The sequence below is a fragment of the Scatophagus argus genome, chromosome 11 (assembly GCF_020382885.2).
Source record: "Scatophagus argus isolate fScaArg1 chromosome 11, fScaArg1.pri, whole genome shotgun sequence".
NCBI classification, from domain to species: domain Eukaryota; kingdom Metazoa; phylum Chordata; class Actinopteri; family Scatophagidae; genus Scatophagus; species Scatophagus argus.
In genome coordinates, this window is record NC_058503.1 from 15827161 (window position 1) to 15851588 (window position 24428).

The 24428-nt window shown below is 40.1% G+C and overlaps 1 protein-coding gene across 1 annotated transcript; it reads left to right on the top strand.

Annotated features, from left to right (window-relative positions):
• Nucleotides 1-784: 784 nt before the first annotated feature.
• htr1fa (5-hydroxytryptamine (serotonin) receptor 1Fa) lies at nucleotides 785-23867 on the top strand. Its single transcript, XM_046405092.1, has 3 exons — nucleotides 785-967; nucleotides 20765-20879; nucleotides 21081-23867. The coding sequence occupies exon 3, from the start codon at nucleotides 21082-21084 to the stop codon at nucleotides 22276-22278; it is 1197 nt and encodes a 398-aa protein (XP_046261048.1). The 5' UTR covers nucleotides 785-967; nucleotides 20765-20879; nucleotide 21081; the 3' UTR covers nucleotides 22279-23867.
• Nucleotides 23868-24428: the final 561 nt, after the last annotated feature.

The following is a 24428-nucleotide window of genomic DNA, read 5'->3' on the forward strand; positions in this document are numbered from 1 at the left end:
AACAGTCCAGATGGTAACATTACAGGTAAGAGGGAACATTTTTAAATGTCCCTTTAATGTATATCCTCTTATATTCGACACAAACATAGATTCAAATCTCGACTATAAAAACCAAGCTGCATCCCAGCTGACCTACAATACATACACATCAAGGACTTTCTGGGGTTTTTCAACAGATGTGCTGAGTGGAGCACTTTTACAGTATTTTATTCCATTGTGACACAGTAAGGTGGATTAATTCATCCTCCCACATATGTATATGCTTCAGGATGATCCTCAAAGATCAGCAAAATCATCATAACCCTAATAAAAGAGACTACATTGCTTAATTAACTTCATGCAATACATTTTATATTCATGTTCACCATTTTCATACCGAAGTAAGAATTAGCTTACATTACAGGCATCACAAAAATGTAAGAATTTGTGTGGGGAAAAAAGTTAAAGGAAGAAAATGACTTGTAGGGGACTTTTACACAAAAGTCTGAGCGGATTTAAGCGAAGTCGTTTTCAATAGTTTTCAAAGTTCGTTCAAAAATTATGGTTTTAATATTTGTTCCTGACAACACGGATATTAAACTGTACTGTACACCCCCCCAATTTTTTTGTCCATTTCAAACACTTAGGGTCCGTAATCAGGAATGGGCGACCTTTTTGATGCGTCTGATAAAGTATTCCCGAAAATGTTGACTTGTTTGAGAAAGCGCTTGTCTCCTTATTAGCCGGTTAATGGAGGGTCGTTGCTGCTCTTATCTTGTCTTCACACCTCCTCCTTACTGACGCACCTCTGAGCTCTGTCTGTGGCCAAGAAGCGCGCTCCCGTGTGCGCGCCTCGCCCTGCTTCGACACAGTAAACGGGTGTCGGCGTGAGCGTCGCTGAGCTGTGAATGGACACTAACAGGGAATGTAATATTCTTCTGCCGCTGCCTGGTTTCTCTTGTCATTTAATCTCTGCAACGGAAGCCGGGTGAGTTAATATTTTAGTATGTTGTGCATTTATTGAGAGGCAGGCTGTCATACAGTTTCTGAATTAATACAGCGAATTTGGGAAGTAGTTTCTAGACAAGCGCTCTGTGTGATATGTGCACGTTTGGTTTGATTGATAACACATAATTGTGCAGTTTGCCTCTTAATCGGCTGTTAAATATTGCATGCATTAACGATACCTCCCATACATTTAGAAACAGAACCCCCACTTTGCCTCCACCTTTGTGCTGAGCATAACTATTTTATTTTAATACGATAAAGTCAAGGCTGGACGATCCCATAGACTTTAACACAATACACCCATGCATCTGTATCTTTCCAAAACATTTTTAATGTGTCTGTGGAGTTGTATCCAGTCACTGCTTTTCTCCAGTCTTCCCCTCTCAGATCTAAGACAGTGATCACTGGAGACTACATGATAATGAGGGTCATTTTAATTATGTAAGAGAGAAGACAAAAAAAAAAAAAAAAAAAAAGGAAATATCGCTGCTCGCGTGTTTAGATGGATTTGTAATCACTGACTGTTGCCAGGATCTTTACAAGATATGGATCACCAAGGGAGAGTAATGATGAGGAGGAGATTCCTCCTCTTCTGGAGGGATTACCTGAACGCAAAGGTTCTCCAGTGTTTGCTGTGTGTTGTAAGTGTCCAGCATGTCCACATATTGCGTCTACTCAAAATGAACTTCACGTCTTGTGTAGATAAAAAGTAAGCAACATGTTCTCCAATAACCTGTTGGCATTCACCTCGGAATACATTTTGCTGCAATTAAATGGCTCATTGATTGACCAGCAGCAGGTCCACTTGGGCACCTTTTCTGGACCAACCCATGGAAGATCAGATCAAAGCCACAATGGCATGTGATCAGTGAGTGTGTGAGTCCGTGTCTGGTAGAAATAATATGAAAAAAGGGAGAACACTGAGTGTGAGGGGAGTGTCTTTGTGTTGCAGCATCTGTGCAGGATTCGTTTACTGCCGGACTGGGTTGCTGTGAAGGAGCAGCAAGGGAATCACAAGGTTGAGTGACTTGCAGCATTTTCATGCACATTCCCAGGACTGTGCATATGCACACATTTAACTGTGGGCAACCTTATTGCGTCAGTGTTGGACGATAGTTTAAGTTCAATGGCAGCGTTTTTTAAAAATTTTTGTTTTCTTCAGTACATGACTGTTGCAATTATAGCATGGTTAATGTGAAGGAAAACCCTTTGGTATGGTTATGCAACAGGAACAGACAAAAGGTCTTATTTATGTCAGGATGCAAACTCACACATAACACTCCTTTATACCTAACTTCATACACCGATCAGCCACAACATTAATACCACCGACAGGTGCAGTGCATAACATTACGTAATAACAATAAACATCTGTTTGTAATGCAATTTTCTGCAAGGAAACCTTGGGTTCTGGCAATCATGTGGATGTGAATATGTGGGATGCACTGCAATAATGTGAATCCACCCTCACATTGTAGAGGGACTCCCACATGGAGCCCCCACCCCAGTACACAGGATCCAACATTTTGATGCCAGTGACCACAAAATACCCCCAGAGGTCCTGTATCCCTTCACGTGACAGGTCAAAGCTGTTTTGGCAGCACAAGGGGGACCTACAAAATATCAAGAAGGTGGTTTTAATGTTGCGGCTGGTTAGTGTAAAGCACACATTACCTTCTGTATTGACACTGAATACTGATACTGGATTTAGATATGGGCATAACTCCCAGGATAGTGTCCATGCTGGGCCGGTCCGTGAGCTGGTCCACACTGCAAAGTCCTAGTTTTAAAGGGATGGTTTTTAATTTATGCACAATAAAGGCAACAAATGCCTTGCAGTGGAGGACAGCATTTAGGACCCTTTCATTTAATGTCTTGAAATAGTGAAGAAGGTCGCCACGCTGGGCTCCTTTTGGTCGAGGAGACACATTTACTTATGGTACTTAATTACAGTAGGGAGTTATCTTGGAAAGAAAAATAATGGACAAGAGTGATGAGTAGCAGAGTCAAACTAAGGACACGGTGTAGTTGCTGATTATATGAGGCTACGGAGGGGGTCACCATTCACTGAAGCTGGTCCTGCAGCAACCTCTCAAGAGGGCCTTTATATGCGGATGCACCAGTACTGTTTTTTCTGTGCTGATTTTGATGCTGATACTGGAATGCAGAGTACTGATTTGATACCAGTGTATTTTATTTATTCCTGTTGACTGGTACCGTTGAGAATAATTCTTTTATGTTTAATCTGAGACAGCAGCTACACATGACTTCTTAACTATAAATGGAGACAATTATCAATGCACCATTTATGTGCAAGACACGTTTGAAGACAGGATCAGAGAACATACATGTAACAGTAGCTGTTGCTTGTATTATAGTAAATGCATTGTTTGCTTAAGTCTTTTTTGTATTCAGAAGTCCTTGAATTCCTTCCTCGCATCTGCCAGCACCTTATTTCCCTTAGTGGATCATTAATATTGCTGAAGATGACACATTTGATGTGAGCCGGTTGCAAAGAAACATTATCAGTGGCCATTTTACAGAGGGAAATTTGCATTCTTATGTCTTAGGACTGCAGTACCTTGAATAGTCATAATAACTTTTTATTTACATATAACTTAAAGAGGTTAGAAAGTGCATTAAAATAAGGAAAAAGCAACAACACAGGCAGTAAAAATGGGGTCAAAAGGAAATAGACGCAATAACAACAATTTAAATGTGACACACAAGAAGAAAAGAGCAACACCAAATGGAAAACAATAAAAACAAACACATGCAGGTATTCACTAAAGCTCTCCAATATACTGACTTTCCCAGAGTGCAGGTGAGAGAAGATAAAAGCCTCCTGATAACTTAACGTAAATCTGCCTTTGACATCAGTGTTTGCACATCATTGATCCCAAAAGTAAGAGTAATTGTATAAAATCAGAGAAATCTGAGAGGTGATTTAAGAGACGTTCACACAGCATGTTATTACCAATTAATGCTCAAGGAACAAGAGAGAGAAAGACTAAAAAGCTTTACGTCTCCACTGAATCACTTGTTAACTGGGTGTTTTATCAGTGTGCAGTGATTATTTCACAACCTCAGCTGGTGAATTGTAACCTGCGGCAGCCAAGTGACAAACAAAATACTTTAGATGAAACAATTTGAATCAGTAGAAGACAGTGTCTCTGAGGTCCACAGTAATGTTGCAGTAGCATTTCCCCTCTGTTTACATTGGGCGGGAGCAGCACGGTCAGGTAAATGTGTTGCTTTATAGCCTGGTGAATCTCTGTGGTGAACTGAAAGTTTATTGATCTGCAATAACACTTTTCTTAAATATTAAAATGTTTATACTGTCTGCAATTTATATAGCTCAAATATGTATAGCCTACACAACTCAAGGTCTGTATCTAACCAGGCCCACTGTTTATGCCTGGTATGGCTCATACTCCTGTTAGGTATTTGCACTACTAATAATATCAAATAATACAACCACCCAAAGTCGAAGGCCTTATGTTCTTTCACTGGAAATTTCTTTTCCATTTTTTTTTCTTTTCCTTTGAAAGAGTTGTCTTTACTTCATAATGTAATTTCATGTCGACAAATGTAGCTTGTGATGATGGTACTGTCACTTTAATTCGAGTGATGAGATGGATACATTTTTCATTTTATAAAAACATGGCTTATGTAGCTTTTAACTGAGTTTGCTCTTGGCGTCTTTCTGTTTTCCCTTGGGTACAAGCAAAGGCCAGATAGACATCTGATGTACAGCTTTTCACAGAGGAAAAAGCCTCAGTCAAAATCTATCTCGACACAACTTATGCGTTCCTGTCAGACAATGAACATGGGCCTTTTTGAGCTCTCTGTTTCCCTAATGTGTCTTCCTGCCTATCATAAAGGTAACCGCAATAAATGCTTCTCAGCTACCCGAAAAGGCCAGGAATCAATGTTTAATTAATTGTCACCAATCCATGACAGATGAGAATTCAAATGAGAGGTTCTGATTCCAACATTAGCTGCCAAAAGTATGCAAATGCTTGACAGCTCTCATTGTTTTTTCATGGATCTTTGAAGACATTTGAGAGGTCTTCAAAACCAAGACAGCATGGAACAAACATGCCAGCACTTCCACGGGGATTCTTATTTGTTTGTGCGTCTGTGTGATGTGAGACAGCACACAGAAACAAAACAGGAGACAGAGGGAGCACCTATTTACTTGCTGATGTCTTGTTAGCAGAAATTAATTGTGGTAATACACAGACTTGGTAAATGTTGATTACTACCTTATTCTGAATAACCCGCAGCGGCTGAAGTAAACATGAACAGACCATCCATCAACTGGCCACATCTAATAGAGTGGCCCCCCACTGAAAGACTGTCTCTCCCCATGGCCCTCACAGTAAATTGACTCCTAATGGAACAGGAGTGAAAGCCTAAAGCCCCCCTAGCGGCGCCTAGAGGCTGCTGTGTCCATAACATTTCGCAAAACGGGATTGTTGGATGCAATGAGCAACACACTGCACTCAGATTTTTGCTCGTCTTACAGCCTTGCCAGTCATGAGGCTAAAGATCCGGAGTTATTCTTGAAGTCGGAATGGAGGTAAGACAGCGTGGTTTTTTATATCCATCCATCTGTCTATCGAGTCTATACCTGCTCATCCTGTTTAGTGTCATGGAAGATTGGAGCCTGCTCTACCATGTGCAATAGGTGCACAAAGATGTTTTCAGCTCAGGGTTGAGTTCTTAGGACACCTGTAGGTCAGGGGGAACCTTTGCATTCTTAAAGCCAAGGAAACATTGTAATTTGGGTTAAAATGACTACTTTGTTAACTTTGTTAACTTTGTTGGTGTAAGGCTGACTCAGATATCGGCCAGTGCATTGATAATCATGTCCAAATCATTTTGTTCTTTCTAAGAAGGACAAGATGCTCGGAAAAAGAGGCACTAAAACTGATAAAGAGCAAGAAATTAAGCTCCTGTGGCATTTAATTAGTCACAAAAAACAGACATGTGCATGCAATGCAGGAGTGCACAGAACAGTATGGAGTACAGTTTACCTTACTGATTCATTCAGTTTGAAAGCTGACACATACAAGTTCATGAGAGGAAGCTTTTTTTTCCTCTCTCCAGAATGGTGTACCATATTTGGCTGAACTGGTATTACGGTTTGAGGATACTGAAACTGGATCACAAAAACCATATCTCCAAGGTCTTCATTTTGCCCTTTGACTGACTTAGATCCTCTGATTGTGACACTTAATAAAGCAGTTCGAAAGGATATTGAAGAAAAGCTTTAAAAGGGATAAGGGCTTTAAGAAAGATGACTGTCCTGCTGAAAATCTGAAATTGACAATATATTTAAAGTTGAATGTGAATCAAACTGGATCACAAAAGAGGAGCGTGCCTACTTTACCAATCAGCACTCTGTCACCCCGTTAGCTATAGCCTTCCCAAAATACACAAACATCCCACAGAACCCCCAGTCATCAAGGAGAGCGGTTATACCTCCAACTTCACTGAGACAGTCGAACAACTTGCCAATGCCATCTCTCACCCTGATCTTCTATCAGATACGCAAAAAACAAAGAATTCAAGTCAGGCTTGTTCCTCTGCCGAATGTAGTCGTCGTGCTTCATCAATAAAAGAAATACTCAAAGAACAAACTGGCTTGTGTTTCAAGCAGAACCATCTTTTCCCATTTGGGAAGGCACCCATAATTAAAGGCACTGTCATGTACAAAAATGTGACTCAAAATAAGACCACGTGGCTGACAACAACTTGCATGCATAGATGGGGTAATTGTGCCTGCTACAACAGTACAACAAATATGAAATCTTTCAGTCATTCCCACGCTGGAGGGACTGAGCTACATATTATGATGTTGCTGTTGTCTAGCATATGTGGGACAAATGGTACAGGCAATATGGATTTTGCAGTTGCAAAACATTATGCCAAAGCAAATACCGGTTCATCCTCTTTATTAAATTTGGTGGGATTGAGAAAGTCTTGATTTCTACTAGAGGGGATGATGTCCTGAAGAAAGTGGCTGAAAGAGAAATTCTTTCAATATACACACTCAACCAAATGGGCTTAATGATGACTTCAACTTAAAATGTGTGTAATCTGTGATGCATTTTTTTTTCCATCTAGCGCATGTTGAATAGCGAATAAGTGATAGCATGAAACAGTGTTCTGTCTAACGAGAAATGAATTTGTGACTGGTCCCTGTCTCTAAAATAATTGGATCCAACTCCCATCTGTGTACTAACTCTGCCCTTGAGTATATGTTACCAAACTGAAGCTGCACATTTCAAACACTCTGACGAAGGCTTTGTGCTGAAACTTGTTACTGTTTATATTTGTTGACGTGAATCAAATGAATTAGTGTAACGGGAGTATTTTGTCCTCCTTGACTTGGACGCTTTATTGCTTGGGCAGCTGTGTTACCCTTTCATAATGTTTTAGAATAAACAATTTATCAAGTCATACAAAAGTCACTGCACTCAGTCATCACTTAAGACCCAACCCCTACAAGAGTGTGGCAGTATGTTCTTATTTTATTTTGTATAATGTTGTTGTGTCTGGGACGTTTCTGGGGATCTACCTTTGGACAGCGATGCATAGCCCCCAGCTTAATAGCGAATAGTGCGAGGTCAGGATTGCATTAAAATTTAGCAACCAGGTTACATTGCTGTCTCTGTTTCTCTCTTCTGCTCTCAGTCTGTCATGGATGTATTAAGAGCTGCAGGCATGTGTGTGTTTGACCGAGGTCAGGGCAGAGCCACACACACACACACTTATACACACACAGAAAGCAGAGAGGCAAACAGCAGACAGGATGAAATACTTCGACTGAATTCCCACAAATTCGGCAATGCAGCACCTTCCCACACGGTTGTGCGGAGGTGTGGCCGTGCTTATTTATGCTTTAGAATGTAAAAACAATAAGAACATTACTTTTATTTTCTCTCATTCATTTTGTTGCTCTATACTAACGTCACCTGACATCTTCATTTGCTCCCTTTGCTCCCATCTTCCTAAGGCTTTTTAATTTCTTTACTGATACAACTCAGTGCCATAGCAGTCCATTGATGTCCAGCATAAAGCCACATGATTAACAACATATCCAAGCTGCTAAGAAGAACCAACAGTGGAATTATTCTTGCTTCCATATTTACTTTCTGCAATTTGCTTTCCCATCTGTCAAGTTCTGATGTGTTTATCACCAGGCTGAAACAACAAGCATTAAGTAGCTCGGGGATACTGAGAACTGCTAAGGATACAGCAGTTGATTTTTACAAACGTAGGTACAGAAAGGATGCACTTTTCTGCTTCTTTTGAAGGACAGATTGACCAGTCAGCTTTACCGTCCTTAAAGCTGTGCTGCTATGGCAAAAGAAAAGAGAAAAAAAAATGGAATTAACAGGATGGCAATGTAAATCCCTCACTCTGCCTACATACAGCATACTGTATGTATTTATGTAAAAGTAGGACCCACGCAAAGGACTCATCTCAGAGATTCTGCCATTATTGCAAACTTGACTCCTATAAAAGCTGATTGTTGAAATTCATCAAAAATCCATTGCTATGATTATTCGACACAAAACTGTCTGTACTCAATTTTTTTCTCACAAATCTTGGTGTTTCAAAGAAAGATTAAAAAATAGGTTGCTCCTTTTTGTGTGTACAATCGCTGTCATCTCCACAAACACAAAACACAACCTTTTTTTTTTCAGGTATCAAACACAATATGGTAGGTTATTGCTCAGTGTGTTTGGGATCCGACTCAGGGGTGCACCGCAGCGAGTGCAGCCTTGAGCGTTAGGTACTGTAAGTGATGCACTCTAAAAAGGAGTTCAGAGCTCTCCCATTAAAGGCCAGCAGTTTTGAATACAAATTTCACAGAGGATTTTCCCAGTGGCTCTCTGCAGTTTGGGTTAGGAATGACTTCCAATTATTAACTCGCTCTGCTTGTAGCTCCATTTTAGCGAAGTTTCAGCTATGGGCTGGCACACAAGTTTACATGTCAGTTCAGGACTTCTTCATGGCCTTTGAGGGTACGACTGTTGAATCAGCTCTGAATGCCTGATAAATGAGTTGTACTTGATCTGATTTTGTGAAAGTGTTGTGCCCAGTTTTAATACCTAAACTGATTCAGACATGTGAAAGTGTTTAAAAAAAAAAAAAAAAGGTATTTGATTGTGCGCCACTTGTCCATTACTCATCCTGTGAGAAATTGCACTGACCTCATTTCAGTTGCTTTCTAAGCTCTTAACTTTGTATGTGTGGGAGGGTTTAGATGCAGGCCAGATCATGTTTGTATGAGTATTTGTATGGAACTTGATGCTTGTGTGCTGTTTTTTTCTAAATTTTGTGAAAGTCTTATGATGTGCATCAGTCTCTTTCTACATTCTACCTTGATATACTATAATTATGAATGAAAAGCACAAGTTTGCATGTTTTGACGGATTCCTGAGTGTACGGGTTTCGAAGACATGCAAAGACCGAAACATAGATGAAAACTCAATACCTTCATCTCGTGTCACCTAAAAAGTTGTCTGCGTTGTTTTCTGCCAAAGTTTGTCCCCTGAAGTTTGTAGGCACAGTTTCAGCGCTCTCTTAATCTGAAAAGATCCACACTCATACAGCATATCCTCATTTTGATGTCAGTGTAACCAAGAAGTGGTCCTGAAACCCACTGGTGCGACAGTAAATCTTCTGGATGTTGTCCTTGTAGGTTGGTAATGACAAGACACTTTTCATTATACACAACCCATTTGCACAACCCAACACTGGCTGATTAAGTGCAACAAATCTATTTTATAAGGTTTATTATAAGTACTATTTTAGTACTATTACTATTATAATAAGTACTATTAGTACTTTGCCAGTTGATGTCACTCTGTTTCACATGATGACACTCTACAATAGAATTTCTTACATATAAACAATTGAACAAGGAAAAATAAATGACAGGGATATAAAATAAAACAAGCTTCATGCGTTTTCTTTGTTTCCAAATTTTGCCCATAAAACATGGACTGATAAGATACAGTAAATTCATTACTTATCAGCGTTGTTGTAACAGCAGGCAGATTTTCCACTTGACAAAAAAGCTGTATGTCTTTGCAGTGTAAGTCATGAGTCATAAATATACGTTTTTACTGTATATTATACAGGTCAGTGTGAATTTAGTGACCAAATCAAGTATGACCTGATCATTTGACAGCATTGCAGTACTTTATGCTAAAGGACATATTTAACATTTAGTATAATCTATGCTTTAGTGCATAATGTTGACTTGAACAGTGGTCTTTTACCCAAACGGGTAGATCAGAAGCCACCACTCCACAAAGATGAGGGGCCAGAATGAAAAATTGCTATCATCTGAATAAGGATAATTTGTTCCTACCAGCAAAAGCTCTGAAAGTCACCAGCATGATTTGCACTTGTTTGATTTATCTCACAGAATTAAACATGGGCCTGTTTTCAGCTCTTCTTACCAATGTGGTCTTTTCTTAGCCACAAGTCTTACATTTTTATTGTTTTCTATTTTTTTTTTTTTGTAAAACTTAATAAATACTTCATTCTTAAATTACTTAATAGAAATAATTTAAATCACTTGTAACTAACCCTAACTTTACATATGAACAAGAAAACAAAGCCTGACACGCTTAGCGTAATGACCGTGCCCCTCGGTGTGATCACGGCTTTTCATCTGTGTGAAGAACGTTTTTGGTTATCAGCTGCCAGTGGTGAGCTGAGCAAAGGCTATTAGACGGAGGTTTGTTCCTGCACTCAATACCTGCTGAAAAAATTAGATTTGAAAGCCTCTAATCTCAACACCTGATAATATAATTCATTTGGTAATTATGTGATGTGTACAACCCCTACAGCTATGTTAAAGTCCTTCCCAAGCATATTTCACTTCTAAAGATGAGGGGCTGCTGCTCTCCAAGTCTTTTCTCTCACCTTGCAGGTTTTAATCACCCATCTGTTTCCAGCACTGGAGAGTTTACAGTGTGAGTTAGCAGCATATCAAAAGAAAATTAAGTAATTTGATTTACCTTTTCTGAAGGTTTTGTCATATTTCTTTCTATGAATATGTTATTAATACATGCTACAAAGCTATGAAATCTTCACATCACATTTTCCATACCACTCCTCTCACACATATACAGTCTACTCTCCTAGAACAATGATATACAGAAAGTGTGCCAAGAAACCATTTATTTTCTCTTTTAGTGCCCAGCTACTAACCTGCAGTTGTATATTTTCATCCCTTTAATTAAAACATTTTTTTACCAGAATGAGGATGTGACCTCAGTATAACCTTGATCTACACTGAGAAACTGTAAGGACGTTTACTGAAAAGAAGGGTCCATTTCTAAGTAAACCCTTTACACTTCCTGCTGAAGCTTTCAAGGTCGGCTGCAGATTGTGATATTGGACAGCAACCCTTTTCATACAAGAAACATCTAAATTCACAACATCTTTCTCATATTGCGGGTGTTTGTTTGATGTTGGTGTGTCATTAAAGACACTAAAAGTTGCATTTCCACATGAACACTTGCGTCATTGCCTCCACCCAGTCCATTAGCACAAAGGAGCTAATAACCAGCAGGGTATTAGCTCCTGCTGGTTAGAGGAACTACGCGTGAGGTGTACTTAAATGAAATTCATGCAGCTGATTGTGTCAGTATTAGGCTAACTGTGTGTGTGTTTGTGTGTGAGGGGATGTTTTATTTTCACATAAAGTATAAGCATTTTTAAATTAGACTAAATGTTCATTAATGGCACTCAGAACTGATGTTTCCATACACCCACACCAGTATGTGCATATAAATATGTGTCACTTGTTTTATACGGGTGTTGTTGTTACCTCATGATCCAATATTGAAACCTGACACTGTACGAGACTTGACAGTAGACAGGAACTGATTGGTTGGGGACAAAAAACTGTACTTAAGATGATGGTGGTGATGGTTTAAAGTAGAGCATCTAGGTGGTGTGAACATTCAAACACAAGGATCTGGTATGCTGTTCCAGTAGTTTATTTGATTAACAGCAGAGGGTCAGATGGATGCAATATATGGTATATATGATATATAAATATATTCTAGACCAAATAAAAATTTAGCATTTACAGCTTGAGAGCTAAAGGTAAAGCTGACATCACTAATGCATCCATGATGTCCTTTTCAAGATTTCATACCAATCTTCACATTTACACACGGGAATAAGTGCTCACAGGCTCTTTGCTCTCATCACATGCAGGAAAAATGGCTTTGCAGGCCAAAGGGGGGTGTGGTTTTCTAACCTCCTGGGTGTGACCAGAGGGCAGGGAAGGTGGTGCTGTGAGGAAGGCAGACTACTTGTGATTTAACAGGACTTTTTCTGAAGCTCATGCTAATGGCTAAGCAGTGTGCCTTCACGGTCCTGTTATTATTATCACTTACAGTTTGTTACTGCTCACTTTGCTCATGAAGGTGATGCTAAAAATGTGCAATTACAAATCTATCTGCTAGTTCAGCACCACGGACAGCGGCATGGATTTACTGGTACACAGCACAGTTAGGCTACTGACGCTGAAGGTCAGAGTCATAGATGCAAACTTGTAACTCTAATGTCAGTCAGATAAAGGATCAATAAATTGGACGGACTAAGATATTCAACTAAATAGCCCCTTTGCCCCCATGGCCCCAACATCTGCCCTGGAATCACCTGCAGCACAGAAGCTTTTCAGATTTCTCCTCTTCATGTAATCTCGATACAGATATGAATTCAGGCAGGCCTTTTTTGTGAAATAAACAGATGCTGTAGGACTGTAAGCTACAGAAAAAGTTAGGTGTTGAACACATTCGCAGTCTTAACTAAAGACCCTGATAATTTTTTTCTTTGGTTGGACCAAAGCAGAGCTAAAAGAAACTAGTTTCCAGCCAATTTATCAGATATGATTACCAAATCCCAGTTGCCAGTTGGCCATAGCAAATCTCCAAATTAACGTTAATATGCACATAGGCATATTTTGCCAACATATTAACCGAAACAGGTTTATTAGCTGGTGATATGTGCCTGCTGTTTATTTGGCAGTGTTGATTATGTTGATATTTCTCAGTGTTGAGGGACCATGCAGTTCACACAGGCAAACACTTTGCTTGTTTGATATTTAGCTGTTGATATTTTCTTCAGGAGTTTTCTAATCTGGCCTCTTCTCCAGGGAAACTAGAATTTTAAATAATCACGACCGTACCTTTCTGCTCTAACAGCACGATCAGTGACCCTAAAAGCTGTAACATTTGGGTATCAGGCTGTTAATTACATCAGCCTATACACCCACTATGAGAAATATTTCAATAAATACTCTCACTAACTCCAAACATCATCTGTAATCCTAATTTGATGAGAGATAAAAACTTCTGCTCCTTCCTGTTAGTTGGCAAACAGATTTCTTTGAAGTAAATTGCACAGATCACATGTCAGACTCATGTTTCAACCCTCTGGCAGCCCTGGCAAATTACATTCAGTTTAGAGGCTGTTAGTAATATGACACATTCCACTATTCCCCCATCATGATAGTTTGATTAACCATAATTGATTTGTTTCCTTCTTTTATGAAAAAAAAGTGCTGTAAATACTGTGTTGGAGTGAAGAGTCACATGCTCTGCTAGATAAGAGTTGGATGTAACTCTTAATTGAAATCATCTGAATCTAAAGCTAAATGAAATAAAATATACCCTTAAGCTGCATTACGTGATAAAGGCAAAAGTATGGCACAATCACCTCTTCTGGGTTCAGCCCAAATGACACATTTTTTAATTATGGATTTGCAAATAGATTTACGCTCCAACCCAGGGAGCTTACAGTAATTAATGACAACAGTGTTTGTACCTTTCTGTGAGGAAGAGGGCACGCTGGGTTGTGTCGGACAACTGCGGAGAAAATGATTCCTGCCAGAGAAATAATTATTTCCAGTGCAGGTAGATTACAGCAGTGAATGTGTGTGGTTCTGAAAATTAACAAAGGAAAATACTTCCAATAATGAACTAGCTGTTGTCAAAATTCATTTTAAGGAGTATAAATCTTAGCAATGAGGTACAATCATAACTACTACCAACTGCATCAGCTTTTTGGTTGATATGCTATCCACAGAAGTGTTGAGTGACGTGATAGCACTGTGGGTGAAGTAAATCACCCCTGTGGCAGACAAGTGTGTACACACAGAAAATAATTAACCACACTGAATAGACAGACAGAAACAAAACAGAACCAAACGTTTTAACAGGCTACCAAAGGTCAGTTATAAGGAGAAGAGAAGCAAAGCAATATTTTTGACAGACTTAAACTCTGCCAGACCTAAAAGTGTGATTTTTGATATTAAAATTTCCTTGACTAAACTAAGCCAGCAGTGCTCTCAAATGAATTATGTGTTAAATTCTGAGCATTTTTACACACCCGTCTACAAACAACCAGGATGTCCTTCTAATGGCAGCTCAATCAGGAGAGACTAATAGATAAAAGAAAATCTGTAAACTCAAGTAAGACAATTTATTGAGAACAGATAATTAGTCTTTGGCGCTTAGATCCCAGCAGGAAGAAGAAGGCCACAGGGAACTCTGATGAGAGCGGTGCTTCCTTATGAAGGAGACCTCCCCCTGGAGCCAGGACACTGAAGGTGGTTGTTATGAGGAGAGAAACGTGAACTGGACAGTTTGATTGGAAATGCCAGACATCACAGAAGTGGTGGTGAAGAGGTGGAGGTGGGCTGCAAAACATCATAGGTTGAATGACAGCTGAAAGACTATAGAGAGAGAGAGAGGATGTTTAAACTTGACAGCTGCAAATGATTGGCTAAAGGAGAAATGTGACAGTTTGAGATTGGAAGAAAAGGAGATAAGATTGTGGAGCTTAAGGATTCCAAGAAAGCCTGAGAGTAGAAGAGCATGCACAAAGAAATAGACTTCCTGATTAAACTTCCACTAAGCTTCATAATGAGCAGGACTTGTCAACCTTCAAAGTTGCCTCCAGCCTTGAGCCTCTCATGCTCACAATCTGGCACCTGGCTCCCATGTTCCTAATCCTGCCCTCACAACCTAAATAATGTTATGGGCTGGAGGCTACACCCCTTTTGTGCAAAGGCCCCACACACTTCTAGTGGGTCACAGATGATGATGATTGAGAGGGATTATGTTTGTGTGAGTCTGTACATTTTTTCGTACACTGCTGTTCCTCAAGAACAAGAGAGAGATCAGAAGCAACAGTTAAGCAACGTTAAGCCAAAATAAAGCAGTGAATCTGAGAAATTTGAGTATTTCACAGAAGTCACGTTATGTTAAGTGCAAACACACCTGAACTTCTGCACAACCCAACAGAGTTTGTGCCCTGCATGTATGTGTGTAGCTGGGTGAGATTCGCAAGGTCTTTGCAAAGTGTTTGTTGTGTGATGAGCCGGGATGAGAACGTGATGCAACCGAGAGCAGAAGAGTCACTGTGATATAACCTGTTTTACGTTTTTGTAGTCCCAGAGTTGACCCACACTGCTGCCCACAGGTTGACATCCAAAAACGTCCTGAACACAGCAAAATGCAAAAAAAATTACAACATACAGGCAGCGTGCAGGAAGCGTGTAGATGCAGACACCAAAACAGACTTCCAGTGGTTTATTAGTGATATAATGTGTATAGACACACTTTCAACTGCAGCACTTTGGGTGAGGACACAGAGATGATTGGTCGGACTGGGCGGTCGACAGTGTTGTCAGGATGTTCAGTGATGTAGAGAGAAAAGTAATTTTTCATGCAGTGCCTCCCTAAAATTTCAGCATTTCCAAATAATGGCTTATAATGTAGAAATTTGGGGAAAACAGTGCATGCAGTATTTACTGACAAGCTTCATACATGTGATTGTGCTGTTTTATCATCTTCCACAAAGTGAAAGTTGTGTATATTTTAACATGTTAAAATCCTGCAGAGGTTTAATCAAGGTACACAGTGAATCAGGGTGTTTAATGTCAGTCTGCTTTGGTGCAGCATTTCAAATTAAAGATCGCAGATCAAACAGTACCAGTTGTGCTGCCTTCAAAAGGGCTCAATCGGTTGAAAGGAAATGCCTTCATAAGTCTGAAAGAGTCTGTTGGAGACAGACTATAACAATATATCCATTAGTTTTAAAAGCAGTACAGACTGATTTTATTGCTAGTCAAATTAAACTTTTATTGTTGATGTGAATCCAAATATATGCAGCAGTTACAGACTCCCTTCAGTTCTGTGGGAATTTTTGCCCATTCATGCAGTTGAGCATTTGTGTGGTCAGACACTGATTTTGGACCAAAAGGCCTGGCTCGCAGTCTCCATTCCAGTTCATCCCAAAGGTGTTCGATGGGGTTGAAGTCAGGGATCAGTCCAACCCCCGAAAACAGCCCCATCCCATACTTTTCTCTATATAGTCTATTTGCTGCTCCACAGTGTTTGTGGTTGCTGGTGAAAATACCAAAATATGAGACTACTGTAATAATTGAAAGTATTGCTGTGGAGTTGTAATGAAAATACTGTGCTCATTAATCAAATAGGAAATCAATCCCATTACTTTGTTGTGGCAATGCCAGGTCAGTCTGCCATATATATCAAACTGGTAAATACGAAAACATCCAAATGAGTGGAATGTACATATCATCTATAGCAATTAAAACCAATTAACACAACTCCAACACAACACTGACAGCAGAAACAAATTTTATCTTGTCCATTTATGTGGACAATCTCAGTGTTTATTTTGATGACTGGACTATCACCTACACCTGTATGTACTGCACACACTGACACCTGTAGTTAAGCGTACAGAATACATAACATTCCTCGGTTCTGCCCCATCTGAGCATGGCGAGTACTTGAACCACTTCCATCAAATTCAGCCTTCAGGGGGGGATGTCTCACCAGCTAATACTTCTATCTGCATGAAGCAGGTAGTGGGAGCTGACAGTGACATGGTTTGCATCCACTTGTGCAGTGAAACCCCAGCTGTGACACGCATGAAGTGATCCAGTCAAGCTTGAAACGAGGACACAGGTCAATGAGCGAGAACAGAAACTGCTGCAAAGTGGACATGACAGAGGTTTAGCCAATTCAGTGTAATGGGAATCATATCGTCCTATTGTGAAATGCACTTCAGCGAGTGTGAGTCAATAAAAATTAGACACACTTCAGCAATTAGACCAACTATATTAGCCACAATTCATTGTTTTTTTTTTTTATATTATTATTATTCCCTGATACATTTTCTTGCTGGTGCTGACATTTTTAAAACTGTATTAAAAATTTTTAAAAATGACAGAAAAAGACAGAACTCAAATATTAGTAGTCAGTGCTGTACTGAGCCCTTGTCATATCATCTAATGCCATTATCATTCCCTACAGATACAGCATGTATTACTGCATGTACTGGTTCATCACAATCACGTTTTAGTGCTGGTTGCTGCTTTTCTGTCCCAGAACAACAGAACTGATTTCCACTTTCATTTGACTTATATATGATATATGACTTTTGTTTCTTCTTTAATTTCAAAGAGAAAACAAACAGCATTTCTTCTCCTCCCAGAGAGCCCTTTGCTGTATTTCTTCTGGCCTGCTTTGTCATTCATCGCTATCACCAAATTAGATAGATACAGCAGATGAAAATGGATAAACAGACAGATAGATGGGCGAGTAAATGAGGGATGCTCTGCCCTCTTATGGTGCTACAGTTAGTCATCTATCTTGCATCTTTTCAGAGCTGTCAGTCAGCTTTTTCACAACTCTCCTCCTTCACAACAACACTTGGCAGCTTGGTGTCCATGCCAGCTTGAGCCAAACTGTTTGTGTTTCAGAGATTGTACTCCACGTGACAGATGCAGCTTCCCTGCTCCGCAAGAGGATGGAGACAGAAAGAGAGAGCGAAGTGTGAGCGAAGTGTGAGCAAAGTTGTTGTGTTTATACAGTATAGATGAGCAAGGGTGTGCTTTCACATTTGCATATGTGTTTGAGCTGTGAGTGAGCGACACTGTCTGAAGATGGATTAAACTAATCTCTACACCTCTGAACATCGGAGAAGTATTTTTAACACGCTTCTGCAATGTCAGCCACCTTGTTATTTACACAACCAGAATCGGTTACTTGTATGTAGACTGTAACGACATCATCGCACAGTATTTCTCTGCTGAATAAATATTAGAAGTACCAATACTGCAGATCATGAAGGTATTAAAAATTGCTAAATGGTATCGTGTGCTGGTTCTTATCTCTTATCACCTTATCTGTAATGAACAGATAATTAATGAAGAAAGTAATGTAGCAAAACCATAGAAAAAAAAACAAACAAGCTTGAAAACTACTGTATAATTTTAAAGGAGTATGGTTATCAGCCAGTGAATGAAGCCGTTTTCCCTGCTCACTGAATTCATGCAAGGGCAGTGGGTTTTGTTCTGAATAAGCAGAGAGCAGACTGACACTGGCTCACTGAAGCTTATCCTGAGATGGCCTTGAACAGAAAGCCTGTGTTTTAGAACATTTGAAGACAAAAGAAGATGATTTCTTTGTTGCACATAATGACAGGCTGGCACTGAACGCATACTGTCAATCACTGCATATACATGCGTGCATGCAGAAAAACACACCCCAGTGTGCCTCCTACTGTATGTCTAAATATAAATTTGTGCAAAAACATAAAAAAATAACTATTTTCACATGCATAACGGAGAATACATCTGCGCAGTGGCATAGAGCAGGACTGAAGCGCAACAGTAATTATCATCGATCTATCTGCGAAAAGTAATCTGCATATTAAATGCTGCTGGGTTTTCTTCCATATTCTGTCAAGGGTAAATGGGACGGAGTGTATAATTGCATCGTAACACAGAGGAAGGCAATTTTATTGTCCTTAAAGTCTCCAATCACAGGTATATAGAAACTATCTATTGGCCCACTTCACAGTAGCAAAGCAATTTGTTCTGGAATAGCTGTGAAAACCATTTGTAGTTTTGAATTTATTTTTGCAGCCATAGCATAATGAACTGTACTCAACTCTTCTCAGCAAAGAGGTTTATGAAAGTGTTTTGTGAAACTTCACTTTAGGAAGTCTTTTTTTTTTTTTCACCAAGCCTGAAAATCAATTTTTAAAACCTTCGCTAACAGGCCAGAAATGCTGTTTTCAACTCTAACTCTGGCACTGTTAACAACGAGTTGGGAAAGACAACATGAGTTTTATCTCCTACACATTGTGTGTACAGGAAAAAATACGAAGTAAACATCATTCGTAGTGAAAGAAATAGAACTTTGAAACACATTGCAATGGTCCCTCAGTAATACAAAGAGTTCTTTGTGTCAGTATGCTTTTTAAACAGCAGAAATGCTTTTGTTTGCTATTTAAACCATCACAATATAAGCACCTTTATGACTCTGGCTAAATAGTGATAAATATGTCTCTGCACCTGTAAATTGTGGGTTTGGTTAATTTCACCCACACTACAAAGACAAAAGTATTGGGATGCCTGACAATTACACCAACAGGGACTTTAATGACATTGCATTCTAAATGCACAGACAGCTTTGCAGCTATAACAGCTTCCACTCATCTGGGAAGGCTATCTGCAAGATTTTGAATGTTTCTTTGGGAACATTCATCTATTCATACAGTAGAGCACTTGTGAGGTCAGATACTGATGTTGGACCAAAAGCCCTGGCTTGAAATCTCCGTTCCAGTTCATCTCAATGGGGTTCAAAGGGGTTGAGATCAGGGCTCTGTGCGGGAGCTACTCCTTTTTATAAACGGGTCTGATACTGTGCCAGTGGTAGCCAGGTAGTAGTGCTCCAACAGTAAAAGTACTTTTATGACTCCATACTCTGCAAAACACTTTTTTTTGAAGAAGGGCCTTTGGATGTTTCTGTGGTAAATTATACTAACAAGCACTTGGTCATGTGTTAGGGTTAAGTGAACTTAAATCTCTTATCTCATTTAATTGTAATGTAGCCTTGCCACCCTGCTCACCCACCCACCTACTCCCAAACCTACCACCTGGGAACTGAGCGGACTCAGAAGAGACCCGACAGTCAGCGTTTGGCTGCCTCTGCTCCATCACCACATTAAGTAAAAGTACTGTACTTCTTGTGTTTCTATGGCAACAGTTCCCACTCGTGTCTTCAGGATACTGAACAATGCGGAGAGTGAACGAGAACTGCAACGATAGTCATACCTGGGAGTTTTAGTTTACTGATCTTGTGGCTGTTGGTAAATTAAGACTTGACAAATATATTATTAATATACATGGAGCAACATTTTTGGGCAAAAGCAACCAACAGAGAATATTCCTGTCTGATGTTGTATCACCTTCAATGTAACTATGTTACGGGCTAGTAATTAAAACAAGTTATCCACTGAATTTTAATCTAACTTGAAAATCCTCTGAAACAGCATTAATCCGTCATGTTATAATGAAAAGATCACAGGATGATCACCTTAATAACCAAACCAATGAATTGTCTTGCTGACCCTGATCAGAAGACACAGAAGTCACACTGGTGAACATGATCATATTTTCAAAAGAGGCGTGCTAACATTAGTGTCTGAAAAACCATTCACTGCATTTGAACTTACTTTTACTGTTGTGTAGGTGTGCTTGTCCTTGGCTGTGCTTTGTTGCTTTTCAGTCTTCAATCTTACATCCCACCCTCTCTCTCTCTCTCTCTCTCTCTGTCTATCGCGCTCTCTCTCTTTCTCACAATTTCTGTCTTTTGCTCCTTCTCCCTCTCGTTCTCTTTCCCAGGTGTTGATGAGTGACAGGGGTGATGTGATGGCTGAGCTAGCAGGCAGGACAGATCAGAGCAGACTGTCTGCTGCACGCTGAGCCAACTGGATGCAACACGTTAGAGCCTAGACAGGTAGGATTACTGCATTTTACTTTTAGAGTTTTGGCAGACTTCTGTGGGCAAGTAATTGAAAGCGGTCGTTTTCAAGTCCATTATTCTTAAAAGCACAATTTGAATGAAAACTTTCTTTTCATTCACTTCCATCCATCCAATAATGACTGAATTATTTGTCTTCTTCTGAGAAGCTTCCCTTTATACACAACTCTCTTTCAGAATGGATTTCCCCAATTGCACTGAGGTGGTGTTTGCCACGAGCAGCAGTGGTAATGACTCACTGGAGACCACTAAACTCCCTCCCAGTAAGATCCTGCTCACAGTGACCCTCTCTGTATTGGCTATCCTGACTACATTTTTCAACTGCCTGGTGATCACAGCTATTGCAGTCACGCGGAAGTTGCACCACCCAGCCAACTACCTCATCTGCTCATTAGCAGTGACCGACCTGCTAGTGGCTGTGCTGGTCATGCCCTTCAGTATCATGTACATCCAAAAAGAGACCTGGGTCATGGGCCAGGTGGTGTGTACCATCTGGTTAAGTGTGGACATCACCTGTTGCACATGCTCCATCCTGCACCTCGCTGCTATTGCCATCGACCGTTACAGGGCCATTACTGATGCCGTGGAGTACTCTCAAAAACGCACGGGGGCCAGGGCTGGGGCGATGGTGGCAGTGGTGTGGCTTTTGTCAATCCTCATATCACTTCCTCCTCTACTGTGGCGGCATTACAGCGAGGATCCAGAACAGGAAGACCAGTGCATCATCATCCACCATCACATGGCCTTCACCTTGTACTCCACCCTTGGAGCGTTTTACATCCCACTGCTGCTTATCCTCATCCTCTACTATAAGATCTATCGGGCAGCTCAGACCCTCTATATGCGCAGGGAGGCCAGCAGAGCCAGCCGTCACTCCTGTATGACCAATGGGAGCATGATCCCATCATCTTATCCTGCTGGAGATGGTGATGTTGATGAGGGACCTCGAAGTCCAGAACCCGTAAGCCCACCAGAAAAGTCATTCTCAGAACCCTCAACTGAGGAACCTCCGCGTGAACGGGTGCGTGTATCAGTAAAGGCTTTCCAGTGCAAGTCGCGCCGGCATGAATCACGCAGCGAGTCACGTCGGAGCCAGTTTTACCAAGGACCTCGGATCTCAGGCTCAAGGGAACGCAAAGCAGCATACACGTTGGGATTGATAATAGGGGCCTTTGTTATCTGTTGGTTGCCATTTTTTGTCAAGGAAGTGATCGTTAATACCTGCAGTTCTTGCAGTACTTCGGTAGAGATGGCCGACTTTCTGACATGGTTGGGCTACCTTAACTCGCTGATCAACCCCCTCATTTACACCATCTTTAATGAAGACTTCAAAAAAGCTTTCCAAAGACTTGTTAGGTGCAGTCATTACCTCTGATGGATACAATTATGCATGATCGCTCCCATATACTACCACACATACACACATAACCATGAGGGGACAAACTAAAGACCAGTCATAGATGACTGACTGAAAACTGATTCAGTGTGCCTGAGAGAGGATAATCTCAAGGGGAAAAGGACTGACACCCATTTCCAGACTCTTCACCAGGCACTTCAACAGCCTAAATGGCATCAGCTCAGCAATGAGCTTTGCAGCAAATTTCCACACTGAAATCCAAGTCCTGCTATTAATGGCACAGCCTGAAATTTCCTTGATGTTAATTGGTGTGTTTCAAGGGACACTGACATGTTGGTTTTTAGAAAATGGGCCATCGCTGACCTTTTTGAGGTCTGGGTTCTGTGCATTAGTGATCAGCCCCATATAAAGGTCTTGAAATAGCTGACCATTATGTGTGTTCCATCTAATGACCTCCTTCTATGTAGTCCATGCTGCTGGCTGAAATACAGAACATGTGTAAAATACCCCAGTATACCTAGCTGTGACTTTCTGTGGCCATGATATGACATGAAATCTGATTGACTGTTGTAGTGATCGTTGACAGAAATAGTTGACTATGGTATGTATTCAGCCATACAAAACATTGCAATAAATATGAAATAATGCGAGCTTCTTGTCAGATAATTCATTTGACAACCCAAAAATGTGGAGTTATTGCCTGCTTTTCATAAATTTCACTCTGAGCTCATCATACCATGATTCAGATGTTTAGACTAACAGCAAAGACTTCCTTCTTTCATCAATGTGAGGAAAAGACTTTTATAATTATAATTTGGAATTACAAAATAAAGAAAATAAATAAATACTTGGGGACCATATAAAAATTGAGCTTGTTTCAACTTTCAACTACAAAAGGTCAACTTCTGGAGAAGGCTTAAGTTGTTGGGATTACAGGTTCTGAGGCACTGCCACTTTAATTGATGCTTTTGCATAACCTTTTACATTCCATGTCATTTCTTACGGTAGTTATTTATTTATGTATCCTAAAGCCATTAAACAGCCCATCCCATCCCACTCCCACACCACAGCCAGCATTAGGTCGTAATGAATGTGAGAGCCACCGGTGGAGAAACCCTCATTACATCAATCCCACTCAAGCGCTAGGAATAGAACTACTATTTCTTTACTGCCTCCGAGAGGGCACATGTTGATGGAAACACTGTGGATGAGTCAAGTGTGAGGGTGTACTGTACGCCAGAGAAATAATACAAGGTGTGTCACGTACTTGCAGACATCTCTGACAGTATGACCAGTATTTGTATAATGTTTCTTTCTATGTCTCTCACTGTCTTAATAATCAATAATAAACCATCCATGATGAATGATGTTCCCCTTGTTCTTCTCTGGATTAATACTAATTCTCTGTGAAGTGATTTGAGTGTAATATATCCCCTACGTGTTTGGAGACAATAGTAGCAGGATTAACAGAAATGACAACTCACTAGTAACATGTATGTGTAGATGGATGTCATGACACATTGCAATCCCTGTTTCAGTCTACTGAATGCGAACAGGATATTCTGGTGTGATTACGCCCCCTTGTGGCTATCAGAAGGACTGCTGACTTCTCAGTTTGCTGGGTTAAACTGCATCCTTCTTTCATAACTATGACAAAGAGTTTCATGAAATGTGATATTGTTCATCTGACCTCACAAATCAAACAAATAAAAGATTTAAACAAAAAAACTGCATTACTGTGCAAGTTGTCTCTGTCTCATAGACTATTTTAATGGAGAAGATATATCTACTTAAAAAACACACAAGGTGTCTTCCAAAAGTGGACTTTATAGCTTTATAAAGGAGTTTATAGCTGAAATTCACTTTAGTCTATAAGTAAATAGGTTTCCAGCGTGTCCACATCTTGCTCAATCCTCCCATCAACGGCAGCAGTAAGATTTCATGGCACAAACATAACAAGTTATTTTTCCTCTGTCTTGTCAAACTTATTGTTATGTTCAAATTTTGTTGTCTATTTAAAAAAAAATGTAAAAAGCCTATTTTGTCACCGATTTAGAATTCACAGTTCCAATCCTTGTTTTGGAGCAGGTACAAACAACAAAGTGCATAGATATTTGTGAGCTGCCACGACAAGTGAATTTCCCCACTGTGGGATCAATAAAGTTCAT

Excerpts from the sequence above, each read along its gene's own strand:
- htr1fa (XM_046405092.1), top strand. The coding sequence starts at position 21,082 with ATGGATTTCCCCAATTGCACTGAGGTGGTGTTTGCCACGAGCAGCAGT.